The following is a 17,422-nucleotide window of genomic DNA, read 5'->3' as shown; positions in this document are numbered from 1 at the left end:
CCAGATAGTTTTTGAGTTCTGCTCCGGAAACTGAAATGTTTACAGATGGACAGAATAATAGCTATTAACACCCTCCCCCCCCCCCCCAAAAAAAATTGATATGTCGGGAGGATAATAACAAACGATCGTATTACAGTGCAGTGTTCGAAATACCCGTCTGCAGTCTGCATTTTGCAGAATGAAAAAAATCAGGCTCGGGATTCAATGGTTCTTAATTTAGCAAACTAGCGGCGCTGTAAATAAACTGAAACCTGTGCTGCGTGAACCCGACGGTGTTTTCCAGGTCCAAGTTGAGCAATATTTACATAATACCGACGAAAGGCGACGACAACCAAATAAGAGCAGCCATTTTCCGATGTAAGGCTACATCCACACGACAACGGCAACGAGATGTTATTTAAAAAAATATCGCGTCCACATGGGCAACGATCAGTAAAATATCAGGTCCATATGGCAACGCAACGCTTGCTGAAAATGATGCAATACACATGCCACACCTCGAGGGGCACTGTAAGACGGTCCCTTCGGAGACGCCAGAACAATAGAAGAAGTAAGGACGCATGCGCATAAACTATTATGCACGAGACTTCATATTAGCCACAAAGTCAGAAAAATCTGTTTGTAAAATTACATTATAATGACCAAATACAATGAAAAGTATTTTTCCAGTCTCACCTGTGAAAGGTAATCCCATGTGATCTCGTTTGGACGGTAAACCTGTTGGTACAGTTAAACACAGCACATGAATGAGGCATCTTTATTCTCCGCTTTGACCTATCCAATATGGCGGCGAGGATGACGTATGATTCTACGCGGAAGGCGGCGTCTTTAATGGTCCGGAATAAATTGAATGCTACACGTTGATGGATTAATTTGTTCTTCTACGCCCTTTTTGAGGAATGTATTGTAGGACTTAAAGCAACATCTGAAGAGGTGAGATCGCTCCTTTTTTTTCCCTATTTTTGCTGGCGGGATTGACTCTGCCCTAAGGGCTATTCTCTCTCTCTCTCTCTCTCTCTCTCTCTCTCTCTCTCTCTCTCTCTCTCTCACTTTGCACCATTACACAATAAATATTCACAGTGAAAATATTTTGTAAGCGCGTTTCATGAACCAAGTTATAGGATTTGTTGACAACTCGCATCGAGTTCGTTACACTTCTACCCAGCGTGAAGCACTCACAGTCATGTGGTTGTGACGTCATCGTAAACAAATCCGTTCTACTCATCCAGACGACTTCACAACGGCAACATTGCCAGATCTTTCCACTCTGGAACTCGTTCTCAAAAGATTGTGTTTTGGGGCACCCAAAACGCCAGTGCCGTGTGGACGCCAGGCCGAAACGATAAATAATTGTATCGGATTCACCTGAATCCGTTGCCGTGTGGACAGGGCCTAAGATTTCGTCACTTTTAATACCCGCCGGGAGGACCCGACAACTACCGCGGCAGTGTTCGGCAGTTTACGCCATGCATCTCCCAGAATTCAATGCGGCACAACAAACATGGCTCCCAAGAAGAGGATTGTTTCTTCAGGGCAAGAGTCCGACAAAAACGCCAAGAGAACAAGGACGATTTTATCATATCTCGGCAAAACCGGCAGCCAGCGTGACTCCAACAACAACAGCGACAGATTGCGCGTCCGCGAGGGGGACAAAAATGAAGACGGTCGCTGTTATAGTTGGAGATATATATATATATATATATATATATATATATATATATATATATATATAAAATCTCATCTCATTATCTGTAGCCGCTTTATCCTTCTACAGGGTCGCAGGTGAGCTGGATCCTATCCCAGCTGACTACGGGTGAAAGGCGGGGTACACCCTGGACAAGTCGCCAGGTCATCACAGGGCTGACACATAGACACAGACAACCATTCACACTCACATTCACACCTACGCTCAATTTAGAGTCACCAGTTAACCTAACCTGCATGTCTTTGGACTGTGGGGGAAACCGGAGCACCCGGAGGAAACCCACGCGGACACGGGGAGAACATGCAAACTCCGCACAGAAAGGCCCTCGCCGGCCACGGGGCTCGAACCCGGACCTTCTTGCTGTGAGGCGACAGTGCTAACCACTACACCACTGTGCCGCCATATATATATATATATATATATAAAATATGTAAATTGTATAGGTTTGTATATATTGTATTGTTGACTCATGCAAAATTATACTGATATTATATCCCTTTTGAAGACAGCAACAGTATTTTATCTTTATTCATAGATATTTTTGAATATTTTTTCTCATACCAAGCTACACTAATACATGTTTTGTGTACATGTTCTATTTTTTTTTACTAGTGCTGTGTTGCCTGTGGTGCAGACGAGCACAAAGTAAAACAGTTGCCCTGTAAGACAAAGCTCATGGGTTCAGTTCTGTAGCTCTCGGTTGTGCCATGATTAGTTTGTACCCAGTTCTCTGTTGTTAGTTTAGAGCAGTGAAGCCCCTGCAGTCGTTCTCCGTTCAGTTCATGACCTTGCACTTTAGAAGCCAGGCGAACACCATGAACCCAAACGGCTTTCCATTTGCCAGTTGGGTTTTATTCCTTAATGGCATCGGTTCTTTGCATCATCGTAAGATGTAACAGAGTGTAGAACTGAAACCTTGCTTTCAGTTTAAAACTACAGGTTGCCGATGCAAACACTGTGAATGAAGTGCATTCTGGGTAACAATCTATTGTTCAAGCTGGAAACTTAATCTTGACAAAATGTAACATGACGTGTAACATGAAAATGAATGTTTTGTTTCTTGAAGATCAGTTGTGTTCTGTTTTTTATTGTGGTGATGCCTTTATTTGCATGTTGTGTGGAAGGATGATGTGTGGGTGTGATAACGAGTACATTTATGAATTAGTTGGTAGACTTCAAGCTGTAGTAGCCCGCAGTGTCAGGGCGAGGGGGATGAAAGACCTGTGGAGGGATCATGGAATGATAACTTTGCTGCGGAGAAGGATCTGTGAAGACTGAAATTAAAACTCGAGTGAGAGAATAAAGAATTACAGTAATGCTATGAGTTGTAAAGCTAGATATGATGTAAATATAGGCATGATTAGGTTGAGAAGGGTGTAGTATGGAGGCTTGTGTATTTGCAGAAAATATTTCCAAATTGCAGAACAAAATTTCGCCCCCTGCAGTGTAACCGTTATTCTCCGAAGGTGAAGTGAATAATAACAGAGACGAAGTTGAGGTTTTTATTCCCCGATATTCACGCAGTCTGAGGCGGATAATTGTTTTAGTATAAATACACAGATGATTGTTTTTAAAAGATCAGATTAAAATATTTTTCAATCCTCAAAATCTTCATGTAAATGTAATAACTTTGCGGTGCAGACTCGTGTCACTGATCTACGCCAAGTCACACAAAACACTTTTGTTTTGAAATCGATGAAATAAATCCCGATCCCACTTCCCTTTGAATAGTTTTAGACCAAACTTCGGAGCATCTTTAGTGTTTTTAGGAACAGCGTTTTCTTTCATCATCTGTAATTAGGCCTGTCACGATAACACATTTTGTTGGACAGTATATTGTCTCAGAAATTATTGCGATAAACGATATTATTGTTGACGTCGTTTCAAGACAATTTTATGCCACTTGTAAAATAATAATGATCATGCAAATACACCCTTTCGAAGAACAGTAAACTTTTTTCATTAAGTCAACTTATTCAATTCAACAGTGGAACATTAAATATATAAATAAATAACCTAAAGAAATAAAACAATCAAACAAAACCACTCACAACAAAAACAATAAATAAAATACAACCTATGGCTCTTAAAAATTGCACTTGGCACAGGGGAATAAAGACATTCTTTTCTTCACGGGCAACGTTCTGCCAATCCAGTTTCTCAAAGATTCACACCCAGATCAACAACAACGTATTGCCAGCTGTCATTTGGATAAAAGTCACAACAATTAGAACGAGATAACATGTAGGCAAGGGCGTAGGTTTGGTATTAACATTGGTGGGGACAAAAACCCAATGCCAACCCCCAGTGGTGCCAACTTCAGGTCAACATTAGAGGGTCACAATATTCTGCTCCGTTGTGTTCCACCAAGAGTCTCCATCATCTCTCCAAAAGCCAGACTTTTAACATTTGAAGTTCAGAACTGTAGTAATTCATGAATAATAATAATAATAATATGCAGTTCATTTGATTAACTGCAAATCTTGCATGTGATGATGAACTCATTCTGCCAATTTGCAAATGTGTTTTCCAAGCAAATACCGCACTGACTGTCGGGAGGGTGTATGTTCCTTTCCCTCATAAATGGAAATAAAACCCATCCGGAGCCTTAAACACTGCGTTCCATGAGGCTGCGGGGGGAGTCGCTCTCTTCTGTGGGATCTTTAACTGGTTTAGAGTGCCAGTTTAAGCTGATGTGTGATGGATCTAACGGTAAAACAGCACGAGGGCTCGAGAACTTTTTCGACACGTTGAAAGGTTACAATTTTACTTGGCAACAGAACGTATCTGAATTCTGAATTTTGAAGAGAAAAGGGGATGTCTCACAGTGGGAAACATGGCCTTGTCCCAACTTTTTTGAGATGTGTTGTTGTCATGAAATTTAAAATCACCTAATTTTTCTCTTTAAATGATACATTTTCTCAGTTTAAACATTTGATATGTCATCTATGTTCTATTCTGAATAAAATATGGAAATTTGAAACTTCCACATCATTGCATTCCGTTTTTATTTACAATTTGTACTTTGTCCCAACTTTTTTGGAATCGGGGTTGTATTATACTTATCGGCCTATTCGGTTTAGCCGTGTTGAATTTAGTTCGTTTGGTCCACGGCAGGCGTCGGTGATCCGCGCGATCTTCACGAGACTTGTGCGAGACTTCGAAACGTGAAGTGTCAGCCAGGTGTCAGTGCCGCCATTTTGAAAACTGTTTTCCAAACGAAGTATTGCACAAAAACGAGTTTAAATGACGATTACTGCCGACTTTTTTCAAACTTTCCTGATTGCTATCAAAACAAACACAACTTCCGGCTTGATCACGTCAGCATTCGAAAGAGGGCGCGCGCGTCTTTTGACAACGTTGGCAGATGTTGGTCACTTTGATTTCCGCTGTACGTTTTACTTCCGTCCTACGATGTCTCGCACAGGTCTCAACGAATCTCGTTTACGGCCGTTGCTTTGACATACGGACTGATATATTACAGAGCAGATTTCACACACTCAGAACTTGCTATAGCAGCGACAAAATATCTGTCAGAAATGCATTCCTATATTTAATAAAATGAGAGAATAAAATTTTGATGATAATTTGCCTTCAGTTCCCCTTTAATTATTTGATTTTGTTGAAGTAGGTAATGACTCGCTTTCTGTTTTAGAAACTTGCTTAACTTTTCTTGCTTTTAGAATTTTTTTATTAATATTTAGGTGCTTATTTTTGTATTACTGTCTTTCTTAGAACTGTGCTTAATTAGTTATTGGTTACTTGTTTAGTTTAGTGTCAGTTACTTAGTCACTCGTAACGTACTTTTACTTTATTAGTCTGATACTTGTTATAAATATCTGTATTTATTTATTTACTCAGGTTGCGTATTAATGGAGTTATATTTTTATTTATCACATTTGCTTATTTAATAAGTTCTTGATTTTATCACGAGTTATTTAGTTACCCAGTTTGTAATTTGCTTGCAAACTAAGTTTCAATTTTAATTATTTAGTTACTTGATTATGTAGTTACTTTATCACCTCCACCAACTTTGTCTATTTTTGTTTGTTTGTTCCCAACGTAATTCAAAAAGTAGTGAACGGATTTGGATGAAATTTGGCGTGAAGGTGATCCATGGGCCGAGGAACAATTGATTGGATTTTAATGTAAATCCAGGATTTTTAAATGGATATTGTAATATGTGGCTTGGCGGAGGTGTGGACTCTCCCGTGTGACCTTCTGGTTCCCTGATTAGATAAATCATTACTTCTGTCTGTCTTGATGATGCCAGTGGAGTGGACTGTTCCAGAACAGGAGGAAATGATCACTCGGGTTGGATATGTTTAGAAACGAGAAGTAAAATGGAGAAAAAAAAAAAAGGGGGCAACAAAAAACCCGTAGTGATGGCAGAGCTCCTAAAGTATGGAATGTGTTCCACGTTTCTCAGCACACTTGATTAATGCAAGTTGTAGACTGGTGCAGAACAAACATCCATCTGCTGCTCATGAGAGAAACCCACAATGTGCTGTGGGGTGGATTTTTGTTGTTGTCGAGTCGTAACGGAGTCGCAGCCCAAGCAGCTGATGGATGACTTTAAACCTTTTGTGAGCAGCTGAAGTTGACACAACGTTTCAGGTGTTTTAAAGTGAAGCTGCTCAGATTTCTGTTAACCCTCGCCTGACTGCCGCTGGCGCCTCTCCAGCAGGCTGTGTGTTCACAGATAAGTGTGTAACACATTTACAGAGAATTACAGTTGGATTTATCGTCTGAGTAAAGTTCACGTTATGATTTGGCAGCTGTTCAAAGGCATTATTAGAAACGAGAGCGAAAAGTTAAACCAGCAGATCCTCGTTCTTGTGGTTCCTCGTTACTTGCTGCCTCGTTTACGGTGACTCCACGACTAGGTTGCGCTGTAACTTGCCTCCGTAGTCACTTTGCATCTTGTCTGCCTGCTTGGTTACTGTGACTGACTTAATGAGGGACTCAAGGTGCTTTGTGGAACTTTCTCATGGTTCTTAGAACGCTGTTTTGAGGGACTTTTTTGAGCTCCTGTTTTAGCGTAGGTTCTCTCCCGGGACCAGAGGAACCATGAGTGATGTGATTGGTCCAGGTGTAAGGTCCGTTGCCTGGTTGAACACATGAGCCAGTGTAGCACTGGCAACCACCAGTGTTAAGATGATCTGTGTAAGATGTTAGCATGTAAACACCGGCTCTGAGCATTGGTGTTTAAAAAATGGGGAATAAACAGACAAATGGACTGATGGTGAAGTTCAGGCTCGTTGTACTTGTTTTCTTGCAGAATTGACGTCACTATAGCAACCATTGAGCAGCTTGCGCCACGCCAGCAGTGCAAATGGAAATGGAACAAAGCCATTAATGGCGTGTAGATCTCGGCGGAGTTCCCCAGTGGGTCATTTCTCTCACTGAGCCCCGAGAACTGCTTGGTCCAAAAGTACCTTCTGAGACGTCACCTGTCTGCTTGGTTACGGTGTAACTGGCCTGGTTGCTGTGTTGGTTTGTAGCCCGTCTACTCTGTGACTTTCACTTGCGTATTCGTTTACTTTGTGACCTGCTGCTTCAGTACGTTACATTAATGTCGTTTAGCAGATGCGCTTATCCAGAGTGACGTACATCACAGCCAGAGCAGGAGGGGGGCAGGTGCCTTGCTCAAGGGCACTTCAGCCATTCCTACCAGTCCAGGGAATCAAACCAGTAACCTTTTGGTTCCAGAGCTGCTTCTCTAACCATTAGGCCATGGCTTCCTGCCCTCCATGGCTTTAGTACTTTGTAACTTGAATAATTCTTTACTTTTTGACTCGTCTGTCTGTTTATTTTGTAATTTTGTTTTTTGTGCCTGCTTTGTTACTTTGTGATTAATTTACCAAGCTACTGTTTAACTTGTTTACTTTGTGGGCAGCACGGTGGTGTAGTGGTTAGCGCTGTCGCCTCACAGCAAGAAGGTCCGGGTTCGAGCCCCGTGGCCGGCGAGGGCCTTTCTGTGTGGAGTTTGCATGTTCTCCCCGTGTCCGCGTGGGTTTCCTCCGGGTGCTCCGGTTTCCCCCACAGTCCAAAGACATGCAGGTTAGGTTAACTGGTGACTCTAAATTGAGCGTAGGTGTGAATGTGAGTGTGAATGGTTGTCTGTGTCTATGTGTCAGCCCTGTGATGACCTGGCGACTTGTCCAGGGTGTACCCCGCCTTTCACCCGTAGTCAGCTGGGATAGGCTCCTGCTCGCCCATGACCCTGTACAGGATGAGCAGTTACAGATAATGGATGGATGGATGGACTTTGTTACTGATGCCCCTTTTTTTACCAAAGCAGTTCCAGGGCTGGTTCGGGGCCAGTGCTTAGTTTGGAACCGGGTTTTCTGTTTCCACTGACAAAGAACTGGCTCTGGGGCCAGAAAAACCGGTTCCAGGCTAGCACCGACTCTCTGCTGGGCCAGAGGAAAGAACCGCTTACGTCAGCGGGGGGGGGGGGGGGGGTTGTTAAGACCAACAACAATAGCAAGACCGCGAAAGATCGCCATTTTTAAGCGACGAAAAGCCGCAGCTGTACAAATGCGAAGTCATTCATTATTATTGTTGTTGTTGCTGCTGCTTCTTCTGTGTTGTTTTTGCTTTGATGTTCGCGCCAAGGTTTATGTAAACGTAGCACCGTAACTGACGTATACAGCGACGTAACTGATGTATACAGCGATGTAATGACGTGGCTCCGCTTAGCACTGCGAGCTATGGAAAAGCAAACTGGTTCTCAGCTGGCTCGCAAGTTGAACGAGTTGTGAACCAGCACCAGCACTGGCTCCGAACCAGCCCTGGAACTGATTTGGTGGAAAAGGGGTATGAGAGTTTCCTTTTCCGCTACGTTCACACTGCAAGGCTTAATGCTCAATTCCGATTTTTTTGTGAAATCCGATTTTTTTGTGAGGTCGTTCACATTAACAAATATATGCGACTTGTATGTGATCCTCAGTATGAACGAAAAGCGACCTAAAAGTGTTCCGCATGCGCATTGCAGGATACGACGACGTCACACGCAGTGAGCATGGCCAGTGTTTACGGAAGTAAAACCGCCCGGTTGCGGTATGACCCATCCAATCTAGCTTGAATAGCTGCATCCCCCCAAATGGAAATCAGCTCCCTAACCTCTGCGTCCTTCCATTGAGAAGATTCAGAACCTTCACAGCCCGAAGCGTCCCTCGCATTGATGTCATGCGCAGGGGCGCAGATACGTTTTTTGAACTGGGGGGGACAAAAAACTGGGGGGGGTACAAAGCTGCCAGCAAACCAACCCCAATATGCCTGTCAAACTTGTTGTTAGTAACCATAGCAACCAAGCTCGAGCTCGCAACCTGTGCAGTCTGCGCAGCTCAACCAACCGAATATCAGTCTTTGTTTTGTTTTATGTGAGTTGTTGCAACTATGTCTGCCGTGCACCTCAATAAACCGAATGGTAATTAGTCTTTTGATTTTTCCGTGAGGTTTGCCTTATGCAAAGAAAGACAGCATAGACGTTTTTTCCTCCCTATAAGTGGGGGGGACCGAACGAGGTGAATTTAAATATGACTCGTCCCACCCTCTATCTGCGCCCGTGATTATGCGCCATGTTGTTGTAACTTTTTTGAGAGACCCGCCGCCTACTTCAGCGCAGAATAGTGACGTTTGTGGCTTGTTGATGACGTGTAAGTCGGATGAATGCGACCTGGCGGTTCAGACTGAAGTCGCATATGAAAAGAGCGGATAGGAATCGGAATTAGCACCACATATCCAAACGGCCTGGGTCGGATTTGAAAAAATCGGATCTGTGTCGTTCATATTGTCAATAAAAGATCGGATACAGGTCACATATGGGCGAAAAGATCGGATTTGAGTCACTTCAGCCTGCAGTGTGAACGTAGCCTTCCTGTCTGTGGTTACTTTGTGGTTGATCTACTTGGTTACTTTTTAAATTTGTTACAGGTCAAAAAATTTCAACCTAGGTGATTTTTAAAGATCTGGGTTAAAATGTTTTAACCTAGTTCATAATTTCCAACCGAGGTAAAATTTTGGATTCTCTCTCTCTCTCTCTCTCTCTCTCTCTCTCTCTCTCTCCCCACCTACTGGGTATTTCCTCTTGTCTGTCTACTGGTTCCTATCAACCTAATTAGCATTTTTAAAAAAATATCTTTTCATACTTAACCGGGAACTTGGACTCTTCTGATTCTTAACCCAACACCTGAACCACTGGACCAGTGACGACTGCGATGGGAGGAGTGATGTATATTTTGAGTTATTAATAAGTCCAGTCTATTACGTCAAGTAGTTTGTAATATAAAGTCTTCCCAAATCCGAACCCGGAACCTAACGCTCGATAGAGTAAGTCTCTGTAATGAAGTCGGTTAAAAATTCTGAGGTTGAAAAATTCCACCTGATCTCCAGTTCTGACCCGGAACACATACTTTGGTACTTTGTGACTAACCTACTGAGGAACGTTTAACTTGTTTACTTTGTGACGTTTCTGCTTGGTTACTTTTTGGCTTGTTAACTTTTACTTTGTGATTGCGTGGTGACTTTGTGACTAACCTCCGGAGTTACTTTTTAACTTGTTTACTTTGTGACATTCACGTCTGCGTGGTTACCTTGTGACTAACCTCCTCAGTAACTTTGTGACCTTCCTGTTCGGTTACTTTGTGACGTTCCTGTTCGGTTACTTTGTGACGTTCCTGTTCGGTTACTTTGTGACGTTCCTGCTTGGTTACTTTGATTTGTGTCTAAGAACCAAAACAAACCTCAGAAAGCTTTTGGTGTTTATTGTCTTTCAGAACAAAGTCTTCAGTCTTATCTTGTGTGACTCATCCATTATTCCACAATTTTTAACTTGAAATGGCGACTGCAAATCAAACACTGATAGAAAAGAAGCTCCGTTGTACTGAAGAGAACACGGACACCAACTGACAAACCTGTTCAGCCAATTTAATCTCAGTGTGGAAGTTAATCGTTTGTTGTTTTTCTGATTTATCCGCAGTGAGTTTGTGTCCTGTAACTGACTCTCAGCAGTATATGTAGGCGACATGTACGGTGTTTAAGTTTACACAAATGTAACATTACATGTTTATAGAAGATAAGTGTGTGTGTGTGTGTGTGTGTGTGTGTGTGTGTGTGTGTGTTGCCTGCTGGATCTTGCACTGCGTGTTTAACATTCCAGCTGTGCAAGGCGTTTCCTGTCGAACACAGAGTTCCTCCAGCGCACCCTGGCCAGCTCTTTCTGCTCCTCGAAGCTTTTTCTTCTCTTTCTGTCGTTCATTCGGGGCTTCAGTTTCACCGAGGCGCTCGTATCGAGTGTTTCGGACTGGGTGGTAATCTGTACATGTAGGTCAGCCTCGCCGCTGAAGGGCCGGTTGTGTGTCTTTTGCATTTGCATGTTTGCACGAGTCTGTGTGTGTGTGTGTGTGTGTGTGTGTGTGTGTTTTGTTTCTGTGTGTGTTTAGACGTCACAAGCCTGTGTTTGTGTTCAGCAGCATCTGTGATATGATCCAGGTGGAGAATCTGTCCAGTTGGTCGTGATTAGTACTTAACCCTACAGTCAACAAGTGTGTGTGTGTGTGGAGGCTATTTGAGCTCTGGAGCCATAGCTGTGCAACAGTGACACTGTCTGACCTCCCTCTCCATCTCCTCCTCTCTTTCTTTCATCATAGCCTGACTCCGCCCCCTCCTCTGTGATATGACATCATCCAGCGGTTGCCACAGAAACCAGGGCTCCACTGCAGACAGTTGACAGCCAGGCAGGTGAGTATTATTATTATTATTATTATTATTATTGAATTGAGAAACTGCAGGCGAGGCACGGTTAGCTAATTGCATGGGCTAGTTCATAGTGAGAGAGAGAGAGAGAGAGAGAGAGAAGGGGAATGCTGGTGTAGTAAATCTGAGAGTATCGAGTGCACATGAGACTACTATGAGACTTCCAGATTGACATGTGGAGCGCATCTCGTGTGTGAGAGATTTTTATGGTCTGTTTAGCAACCATGTGTAGCATTTAATGGATCACTGGTGTAACCTCATTAGCTGTTCTCCAACTGAACTCCTGATTTCACCAGAACATGATCAGTCATCATGATTAAAAGCAGTGTCTCTCTCTCACACACACACACACACACACACACACACACACACACACGTTCTGATTAATGGCATGCCAGTAAAACAATTCTGTGGTACTTGTGTATCTGTAAAGCCAAAGTCCAGAGAGAGAGAGAGAGAGGTGTATTTTTCCCCTCGCACTGTTCAGACACGCCTCTTCTTATATAATAATTGCACAATTTTATTTGGGTGTCGTAAATCGTTCTTGCGCACTTGGCCAAGTTCACTGTTTTTAGTGCCAAGATTTATACAGATGTGTCAAATTATACGTCTCTGATGTTATTCTTCACAAAGTAAGTGTACTCTTACTGACTGATGATGTATAATGTGATGATGGTGAAAACCTGGTGTAAATAAACGATTCTTTACTGATGATTGAAGTGTCGCAGCTACAGAGCAGCTTGATGTAATCCAGATCCAACCAAGACTTAGAAAAAGTTCTGTTGTTGTGAGATCACAGGTTTGAATCCTGACCATGATGGAGTCGTCTGTGACCGGGAGCCAAGAGCGCAAAGCTAGTGGTTCTGTCTGGGTGGGAGGGGCATCCTCGTTCTCACCTGTCAGTCACAGTGAGATTGATGAATCTTGAGTTTGTGTGTGTGGAAGAGTGAAGACGATGCTTCCCCTGAGTGTTGCTCTGTCCTGTAGCACAGCGTGAGCAGCAGGTTGAGAAGATGTGATGTCTCGGAGGAAGCATGTGCTAGTCTCAATGAACAAATTGTAATTAAATTTGGTAAAAATGCAAAGAACAAGTTTCCTCCGGTTGACGGGGCTGTAGGAGGAAGACTGTAAGTACAGAATACAAGAGTAAATTGGCATGAACGGGCACTCGGCTCAAGTTGGGTCAAGATCCCTTGGAACTGAGTTCCATCTGAAAACTGACCTGTTCCTCTTGTCTCTCAGGTGCAGTGATGGCGGCCCAGGTGGAGCTCGAGCCTGGAGTGGTGAGCGGCCGTCTGCATTTGAGTCCTCTGACCGACTCGAGTAATAAAACCCTCATGGAGGACTCGTCCATCATCAGTTCAGGGCCCAAAAAACCAATCCCAGGCCCCAAACCAAGACTCACCCCAAAACCTTTTGCTGTACAGACAAGTACCAAGATACGACCCATTCTTGCTCCCAAACCTCAGCCCAAGCCCAAACCGGAGTCATTGTCCAAACCAGAGCTACCAAACAAACCCAAGCCAACATCTCCAGCCCTTCAGTCAAGAACTAAACCAACTCTTGGGCTTGGCAGCAAACCAGAGGCTCCAGCGTTTAAACCAGAACTTTCTTCTCCCTCGAATGATCCTGGTAAACTCAAGCCGACTGAGACAGCAGGAGTGATACGAAGAACAAGTTTGGGTCCTTCAGCATCTCAGTCCAAGCCTACAGACTGGTCTTCTCGATCCAAAACTGGTGGTTCCATCACTCGGGCAAAATCCATGGGCTTCCTCAGTCATGTTGGTTTAGAAGAGGACGTGGGTAAAGAGGCTGATGAGGTTGTTCGTCGCCCTCAGGAAAAAAGAAGCTCCAGGCCAAGAGCAGTGTCGGCCATTTTCTTGCCAGACCCCACTCCATCTTCCACTTCCTCTCCGCAGCGGATGGACAGGCGACCCCTTTCGACTGATCTCACTGCCAAATTCGAGTCCATCACACAAAGGCAATCTACAGCAGGCGAGAGCAAGGAGAACACTCCGGAGACACCTGCCCTGGAAGAGGGCGACTGGAGGAGAGAGAAAGACCACGTGGATGGAGAGAGAGGCTTTTGGAAGAAGGATGCCGAAGGGCAGGATGGAAAGCATTTGGATAGAGCAGGAAGTGGTATAAAGAGGAGGATTAGTCTTCTCATGGACTCGTCCTCTTCCACGTTTTCGCTTCCTGTCCCGCGAGGTGCCGAGCCTCGTTCTTCAGTGCCGCCGATCGCAGACACTGATGGAGTCGTCGGGGTGAAACAGCGAATCAAAGAGCTGACCGAGGATTTCTCCACTGCACCGACTCCACCCCAGAAGCTGCAGTTTAAGCCACAGTTTAAGCCCCGCCCTTTTCCAACAGATATAACAAAACGGTAAGGGATTTCTCTGACTTGGATATACAGTACAGTAGGAAGAAAAGTCCGGTGGTGTTTATGTAGGCAGGTTATGTTCTGGTGGCATCTTAGCGAGCGTTTTTGGGATTAACAGCTTGAGGAACGTCCACGATGTTCTGACGGATGATCCATCTATAGTTGCATTTCATGTTGTAGAACATCACCTCATAGTTCTTCTCCATTTATAGTCCCAGTTAATGTTTTTCAAGTTAGCTCCAGAAGCGGTAAGGTATCCGAACGAGTGCATTAATGCACCACTACCAGAGCTGCTCTTCTAGAGAATTAATCCACACCTTCTGACCAATCACGGTCCAGAATTCAGCAGCACTGTGGTGTAAGTGACATGATGCCACAGAAAACCTTGCGTGATTGTTTTTCTGGAGCTCAGACGCTTGTTTATTGTTTACTTTTACATGTAGGACCTATCAGAACGTGAGCTGAGGTTTAGTGTTGATTTGCTCGCAGGTTTGTGTCCGATGCAGAGAGCACGAGCTCCAGTGAGCCGAAAAGCGTCCAGGAGGGACTCGAGGAACTCGGCAAAAAGGTGAGAGAACTTACACCATCAGCACTGACACCAAAAATCTAATCCTAGTTTATAGAAGTTACGGACAGAGTTTTGGAGAGACAAAATAAAAAAAAAAAGCCAAGTTGTTTTTCGCTTTTGGTGTCAAATTCAGTCGAGAAATGCTTGATGTCTGAATTTTACTCTAAAGGATGCTTTATTTTAATTTTAAGCAAACTTTTTGTGAAAATGTATCACCATTATTTGGTGTATTAACATCAGAATTCTATCAAATGTCTGAATAATTCTACATTGGAAATATAAAATCTGTAAATCAAATGGGTTTGAGGCGAGTGTAACAAGTTCAGAATGCTAAACTGGATGCTATTGTTTGTTAGCCACGTTAGCTTCGTAGCCTCGGTACAAAGCTAAACCTGTCTCAGCTGATTGGCTATATTTAGTGTAAACAGGAAATTGTGCAGATTGTTTTTGATGTGTTCCATTTGAGATAAAAACGTCCCGTGAAGGAACAAATACAGATTACAGAAACGCTTGGCAGCGACAGCCCGACCTCCGCTTTAACATCCCCCTTATCAAACCCGCGCTGTACAGATAAGTGACTCGACGACTCGTACGGCGTGAAGGTCAGTGTGAACGATAACGCTGCGCTCACGTCTTACTCTCAGCAGGTCAGAAAACGCAGAGCGAGAAACCAGACCTCGAAGCTGTAACTGTATGATCTCCTCTCTGTAAATAAAAAGTCCGTGGTGTATTATCGTTAGCTTTGTCGTGTGCTCGTTACCTTAAAACGGATACAGTGCTGGGCCGTATGATGATGTCATATCAATATTGTGATAAATGATATCATGATATTAATCTAATTAATCCGAGTGATGCGAGTTAATAAAAAGTCATTTCTCAGATGCACAATGTCCATCATGATATTTAGGTTTGCTTAAAAAAAAAAGCCAGGAAACTGTTTTGTTACGGTAAACAAATTAAAGACTGAAAAGGATTATATATTTATTTAATTTTAATGAAATTTTACAATTTTAAACATCCAGCACAATCAAATCAGCTGCTTCCAGAAAGTTTGTAATTTAAAAAAAAACAACAACATATATTTATGAAATGTATAAAATTGCGAGAATTTATAGTGAAATCAGTGTTATTTAGCAATTATTCTCTGAAGGTGACGTGAATAATAACGGAGACGGATTTGAGGTTGAGGTTCTTATTCACCGATATTCACGGAACCTGAGATGGATAACTGTTTTAGGATAAATACAAGTCATTTATTTATTTGATTGAATTTAAATCGTATTAAAATAATTTTTCAATCTTCAAAACCTTCATGTAAATGTAATACCTTTGCGGCGCAGACTCGCGTCACTGATCAACTCCGAGTCGCATAAAATACTTTGTTTTGAAATTTGATAAAATAAATCCCAGCCCCACCTTCCCTTTGAATAATTTTAGACCAAACTTCGGAGCATCTTTAGTGCTTTTAAGAACGGCGTTTTCTTTCATCTGTAATTCTTCCTTACTTACGGTGACGAAGCGATCGGACGCCATTTTACCGAGTCGCTCGAGGTGATTATCGAGAAACAGTCTGAATCTCTCAACCAATCAGAATGCACGATTCTTCTATAATCACTTCCGTATTTATACTAAAATATTATATTAAGAATAATTCTACATTTGAAGGAATACAGACTTCTTTAAATGTACAACATCCTGGGGGAAAAAAATTGTTTCAGTTCTGATTATTATTATTATTATTATTATAAGTTAAATTTATATAGCGCCTTTCAAGAAACCCAAGGACGCTTTACAATTATATACAAAGAAAAAATAATAAATAAATAAATAAATAAAAATAAGTAAAAAGTCCACCGAGTAGGGGTCAGGATGTAATTCCCGTGGTGTAGCAGCCACAGTCCCACCAAAAGGCGCACGAAAACGAGTCCCACATCTCCAGCACCACCGCTGTGACGCCGTCAACAACATCGCTCGAACACCACGCCATGAATCCACAAAGCGAGCAGAGAAGCTCCACCACGCAGAGCGCCGGTGTGTCCCAAACCGCCTGCACAGCCGCCGCGACACCACCGAGCAACATCGCTCGGAACATCACACCAAGCGTTAAAGCGCAGAGCGCTGGACAACCACGATGTAAAATGAGCAACGAGCTCACTGCAGTCCATAGCTGGGAGCGCAGGCATCACCCACAGCGAACCAAGGCCTGGAGGGAACCGACGCCCAAAACTGGGTCCGGAGCTAGACCACAACCGGCGGACAAAACACTCAAACATCAAACTACACAAACACACAGAAAAAAATAAATAAAAAAATGAAAATAGAAAAAGAAATAAAATAAAAGCTCTGGTGAGAAGCGGCAGCCAGAACGCGCACGACGTACTCTCAACCGGAAACGGAAACGAAAAAAAAAATGATCAAGGTTGAATCTTTCGATCAAGTGGAATAATGAACAGTTATTCCATGAAATCGAGTCGTACGTGAGCTGATCGCTGGCTATAATCCGTGTTCGACGAGATTGAGTGGAATAACTGTTTTATTCTCTCCACATTCACTGGATTTTGAGAAACGGAGCATTGTAAATTTTTTTTTTTTGCAAATTCAATAAATAAAAACTTTATACAAAACGTCTGACAAAATAATTTCCGCTTGGAATGTAAACGAACCGGCGAAATGACAGGAGCAACTTTTGAAAAATGCGATAATTTTTGAAAAGTAAAAAAAGATGCATTCTTACCATCAAATACTTTTATTCCATTTATTCTTTTTCTTGTATTTTTTTTTTTCCAAGGAGTTTTTATTGCGTCCTGGGTTGGTTCAGCAACATGTGCCACCATTTTGTTTTTCTCTACTCACGGTATATGAGCTGATATCCTTGTAGTAGAGTAGCCAATCAGAGCGCGTGATTGCTCATATCCAGTGAATATGGATAGAATTAAAAACTAGATAGAACGCGACGCCAGCGGTGTCGATGAGGACGCCTCCGCCCGGTAGACTACACGCCTTA

At 42.9% G+C, this 17,422-nt stretch overlaps 1 protein-coding gene across 2 annotated transcripts in view; it reads left to right on the top strand.

The window, feature by feature from the left end:
* The window catches only part of si:ch73-138n13.1 (uncharacterized), an 80,697-nt gene that overhangs the window by 10,521 nt on the left and 52,754 nt on the right, over positions 1–17,422 (top strand). The window contains exons 1-4 of one of the 2 annotated variants that reach the window (XM_060931098.1): positions 10,934–11,035; positions 11,362–11,452; positions 12,710–13,853; positions 14,340–14,418. In XM_060931098.1, the coding sequence (XP_060787081.1) occupies positions 12,718–13,853; positions 14,340–14,418 (1,215 nt within the window). In that variant the 5' untranslated portion in view covers positions 10,934–11,035; positions 11,362–11,452; positions 12,710–12,717. Of the gene's footprint in view, positions 1–10,933; positions 11,036–11,361; positions 11,453–12,709; positions 13,854–14,339; positions 14,419–17,422 lie in introns of those variants that run through there. The other variant, XM_060931097.1, reaches the window with a different exon arrangement.

This window comes from Neoarius graeffei, chromosome 10 (assembly GCF_027579695.1).
Source record: "Neoarius graeffei isolate fNeoGra1 chromosome 10, fNeoGra1.pri, whole genome shotgun sequence".
NCBI lineage: Eukaryota > Metazoa > Chordata > Actinopteri > Siluriformes > Ariidae > Neoarius > Neoarius graeffei.
The sequence above is the reverse complement of the archived record's forward strand: the minus strand, read 5'-3'. Positions and strand labels throughout refer to the sequence as shown.